Source organism: Guillardia theta (assembly GCF_000315625.1).
Source record: "Guillardia theta CCMP2712 unplaced genomic scaffold GUITHscaffold_260, whole genome shotgun sequence".
Classification (NCBI taxonomy): domain Eukaryota; class Cryptophyceae; order Pyrenomonadales; family Geminigeraceae; genus Guillardia; species Guillardia theta.
The window spans coordinates 1-4,454 of record NW_005434416.1 but is presented as its reverse complement, the minus strand read 5'-3'; the positions used below and the strand labels follow the sequence as shown (position 1 = coordinate 4,454).

Genomic DNA, 4,454 nt, shown 5'->3' with positions numbered 1-4,454 from the left:
ACTCTGCGCCAAAACCTTGAAGCTCGGGTGGTCTTTGTAGAAAATCTTGCCGGTAGCTGCCCAGCTTTCATGAGATCTAGAGAAGCAGGAAGGGGAGGAAGAAGGGGGGAAGAGGAGGAGGAGGAGGAGGAGGAGGAGGAGGAGGAGGAGGAGGAGGAGGAGGTGAGGCAGAGGCAGAGCAGGAGCGTGTGCAGAACTGGGAGGAGGAGGAGGAGAGAACCTCGAGAGTCATGCAGGCCGACTAGCGGGGCCTCCTCCACCTGCCTCCTGAGCTGCTCGTCGTAGTTTTCTTTGAGGAGGAAGGAGATATCTTTTGTGGTCCATGCGATATGCTGAAGGAACGAGATGAGATGGCAAGATCAAGAGGGAGAGTCGGAGGGAGGAAGAGGAAGAGAGTAGACGAGGACGTGAACAGGGGAAGGAGAGTGAGGGTGTGAAGCACAGGGGAAGGAGAGAAACGAGCAGGAGCAGGGGCAGCAGCAGCAAGAGGAGGAGTAAGAGGAGGAGCCAAAGGAGGAGGGAGAGCTGCAATGAGAGTTACCACGGAATTCAGGACCATCTTTGATAGGTGACTATCGAAAAACTGCAAACCTGCCTGTCAAGCGAGCGCAGAGGGGAGCAGGAGCAGGGGCAGGGGCAGGGGCAGGGGCAGGGGCAGGGGCAGGGGCAGGGGCAGGGGCGGAAGGGGGACATTGTAGTCTTGACCTGCCCGTTACTTGTTCCTTCCTTTCCAAATGTCACCTGCAGTTTCTTGTGATCTTCAAATTTCAACAGAAACCACAAATATCTACACATCAAATCTTTCCCTCCCTCCCTCCCTCCCCTCCCTCCCTCCCTCCCTCCCTCCCTCCCTCCCTCCCTCCCCCTCCATCCAGTCAATCCCTGGCCCCTTATCCTCCTGCATTCCTTTTCCTTCTGTAAATCCTCCTGTTTCTCCTCCTTGCTCTCCTCCCCCTCCCCCTCCCCCTCCTCACCGTCCGTGAGATCTGTGGTCGGATACATGCTCTCCCCATCCTCTGCTTCGGCTCTCTGCGTGCAAGTTACTCTTGCTTCTCCTTCCATGCGCTTTGACCTCATCCAATCGTCCCAGTACGCCTTAGGCCACTGCAGGAGAGCAGGCAGGAACTTTAGGAGGAAGAAGCACAAGAAGAGAGTCGAGGAAGGGAGAGGGGAAGAGAGATTACAATGAAGAGAAGGGCGAGAGGAGCACAGGACGAGGAACCGAGGAGGAGGCGGAGGAGGAAGAAAGAAAGGAGGAGGAGGCAGAGGAGGCGAGAGGAGGAGGGGGGAGGAGGAGGACCTTGGGTCCTAACTCTTGCCAGAGCTTGCGGGTGAGCAGCCAGCCCAGTCCTCCGAAGAAATCGGAGCGATAAAGTTTGTGAGGATCCTGTGAATGCATGAGGACGAGTGGGAGAAGGGAGAAGGGAGGAGGGAGGAGGGAGGAGGGAGGAGGGAGGAGGGAGGAGGGAGGAGGGTTGGTGTGGAGGTGGTGGTGAAAGAAGAGTAGCAAAGGCAACAATGAGAGAGGAGGGTGGAGGAGGACGAAGAATTGTTGAGGGTAGAGGAGGAGAGTACAGGACAGTCAGGAGGAACCAACATGAGAGTAGGAGGGAAAGCCGTTGTCGTTCCAGGCAGTCGCAGTCCAGAGAGTAGGATCCTTCTTGAGAAGCTCTAAGGACAACCAGGTCATGAAGATGTGACGGGGAGTTACACAAGTGAGAAGAGGAGAGGAGATGGGTAGAGGAGAGGAGGAGGAGGAGGAGGAGCAGCAGCAGCAGCAGCAGCGAGGGGGGGAGGGGGGGGGGGGGGCCCGCAGCAGCCATCATGTATTCGAAGAAGTCAACGGCGACCTCCAAGTCTGCCCGTCAAGAGTCAAAGGCAAGAGAATCTCGCACGTGCGACTTTGACCATCCTCAAGAACGATCGCCCACTCGTATCTCTGGGCCATCTAACGTCAGATTTGTCAAACCCTTCCAGCTCTCGGCCCACCTGGTCCGCAAACACTTTGCTGAAGCACCAGCCATAGTGCTGGGCGATGCGATAGTAACTCGCCTGCAAATGACTAGTGACGACATTGTGCTGAGGGAGAAACACAAAATAAACTAAAATCCTCTCTGTCAATAACAATCTCCTTCCTCCCACTCCTCCTCCCTCCTCTCCCTCTACTCCTGCCCCCCTGCCCTCCCTCCCTCCTCTCTCTTCCTCTTTCCTTTACCCCAATCCTCCCTCCTCTCTCTTCCTCTTTCCTTTACCCCAATCCTCCCTCCACTCTCTTCCTCTCTCATTCTCAACTTGGCATGCTTCTTCGTCAACTAGCCACTAGAAATCGTGCTGCTACCTGCTCTTGGGGACCGGCTGTGCTGAGGTCCACCTGCTCCATGTGCTCCAAGAACTTTATGTTTGCATACCTGCGCCAGTCAGTCCGCTGCTCGCATGCGACAAGTGCGAGGAAGGAAGAAGAAGCGCAGAGGAGGAGGCAGACAGGAGGAAGGGAGGGAGAAAAGAGGCAGAGGGGAGGTAGGTGAGAAATAACAAGCAGTCGAAGGTGACTTGTAGAAGAAGAAGAAGAAGGATAAGAGAAGGAAGAAAGTAGAGGCGGGAGAAGGGGGAGAGACGGGAAGAGTTGTGGGTGAGAGGAGGGTGGGGGGAGATGAGGAAGGTTGAGGAGAGGAGGTGTAGAGGTTGAGTGGGTTGAAGGAAGGTTGTTCTTACTTGGTGTGCATCAGGCTCTTCACAGATGGATCATTACCTTGATATATTCCATCAGGACGCGATAGGAGACATGCGAAAGGAAGGAAAAGAAGGGAAGCGAAAATCGGAGGAAGGGAGAGGAGGAGAGCAGAGAAGAAGAGAAGAAAGAAGCAAAGACGGGAGCAGAGAAAGGAAATTTGACGGAAAGAGAAGGAGAGGAAGCGAAAAACGAGAAGGATAAGGAGAGGAGAGGCGAGAGAGGGGAGGAGGAGGAGGAGGAGGAGGAGGAGGAGGAGGAGGAGGAGGAGGAGGAGGAGGAGGATACCATCCTGGGAGACGATGATGTCAAACTTGACTTTGCTCTGCTTCGGAAGTCTTTCCAACACAATGCTGAGGGTCCTGGAAGCAAGGAGCTCTCAGGTGCGCTGGGGGGGACAAGAGCTCTACCTGTCGAGGTACTTGGCTCGGCAGCACGCAAAGATAATGATGGGGACGACTTGAGCCTCCTCTCCTCCTGCTGATACCGCAGTATGAACATCGCGCTCCAACAAGGCAAGACGCCCGTGATCATGTCAAACTTGGTAAGTCCCACCTGACTGCTGGACGGATGAGGGGAAGCTCGCACTGACCTCGTTGCTACCACCGACACGGTCATGACGACATCTCGTGAGACGAACGCTCGTTACCTCTTCTCTCTCCTCTCGCTCTCGCTCTCTCCTCTCCCAGCCGTTGATCCCTTCACACTGCATACAGCGCATGACGGCAGCATCAGCGTCCTCAAGCGTCCTCACATGCTGGGAGGAGGCGCGTTGGGCGAGCCTTGCAGCGCTGAGCTAGTGTCCTTGGCGCCCGAGAATCCTGGCAGATGAGTCAGAGCAGGAGCACGCGGCTGCCGGCATACCCATCTTGCTCTCCAGCTCGTTGATCCTCATCATCAGAGTCTTGACGCGCGAATGATCCGTCTCCTGCTCCACCTGCTGCAGGTCAGAGGCGCCCAGCTGCCTCAGGACGCACCTGAGAGGTAGACAGCGACCCTTGAAGAACTTTGATCTTGGAAGACAAGTCAACTATCCGCTTCTCTGCATCATGGAGGGCCTGGTCCGACTGAACCTGGGAGGCAATGGGATGAGAGGGCGAGTTTGACGGACTTTCTCGCTGACAGCACACCTTCTTCATCCACATGAGGTTGGCGAGGAGGAGGAGGACGACGATGCATATCACCAGGATTCCTTGGAACCCCCGAGACTTGCTGGATTTCATTCCCCTCGTTCGTTTCCTACCTTCTTACATGCAGGTCTGACAGGCTAGAGCCTCCCTCCTTGCTCCAACTTCCGCTCCCTCCCTCCCTCCCTTGTTGCCTCCCTCCCTGCCTGCCTTCCTAGCTCTCCTCGACAGTCGTCTCCTCGGGAACAAGCCTCCCACTACTCGCTCCTCCTCGCCCTCCTCCTCCACTCGCTCGCTCCCTGGCTCGCTCCCTGGCTCGCTCCCTCACGTCATCACCGACCCGCCTCAGATCTGGACCCGTACGGGGTTGCGGGGGGATGTGGGACAAACATATGATAAAGAGCGATGATGGTTGTCAAAATCGACGAAGCGAGTTGATGCAACTCCGAACGATGCAGGAGAAGAGGAGAGGAGAGGAGAGGAGAGGAGAGGAGAGGAAGGAGAGGAGAGAGAGAGAGGAGAGGAAGAGGAGAGAGAGGACAGGACAGGACAGGACAGGACGAGGACGAGGACGAGGACGAGGACGAGGACGAGGACGA

At 56.2% G+C, this 4,454-nt stretch overlaps 1 protein-coding gene across 1 annotated transcript in view; it reads right to left on the bottom strand.

Moving 5' to 3' along the window:
• Positions 1–4,016, bottom strand: part of GUITHDRAFT_91106 (hypothetical protein) — a 4,600-nt gene extending 584 nt beyond the window's left edge. Inside the window, exons 1-21 of the mRNA XM_005818877.1 lie at positions 3,859–4,016; positions 3,706–3,801; positions 3,593–3,665; positions 3,483–3,549; positions 3,378–3,434; positions 3,284–3,327; positions 3,139–3,208; positions 3,017–3,090; positions 2,713–2,749; positions 2,339–2,408; positions 1,990–2,052; positions 1,909–1,939; positions 1,811–1,858; positions 1,598–1,671; positions 1,301–1,387; positions 1,073–1,104; positions 975–1,029; positions 706–741; positions 542–583; positions 221–332; positions 1–56 (exon numbers count right to left, since the gene is read on the bottom strand). Coding sequence (XP_005818934.1) covers positions 1–56; positions 221–332; positions 542–583; positions 706–741; positions 975–1,029; positions 1,073–1,104; positions 1,301–1,387; positions 1,598–1,671; positions 1,811–1,858; positions 1,909–1,939; positions 1,990–2,052; positions 2,339–2,408; positions 2,713–2,749; positions 3,017–3,090; positions 3,139–3,208; positions 3,284–3,327; positions 3,378–3,434; positions 3,483–3,549; positions 3,593–3,665; positions 3,706–3,801; positions 3,859–3,951 — 1,317 coding nt within the window. The 5' untranslated portion in view covers positions 3,952–4,016. The remainder of the gene's footprint in view (positions 57–220; positions 333–541; positions 584–705; positions 742–974; positions 1,030–1,072; positions 1,105–1,300; positions 1,388–1,597; positions 1,672–1,810; positions 1,859–1,908; positions 1,940–1,989; positions 2,053–2,338; positions 2,409–2,712; positions 2,750–3,016; positions 3,091–3,138; positions 3,209–3,283; positions 3,328–3,377; positions 3,435–3,482; positions 3,550–3,592; positions 3,666–3,705; positions 3,802–3,858) is intronic.
• Positions 4,017–4,454: the final 438 nt, after the last annotated feature.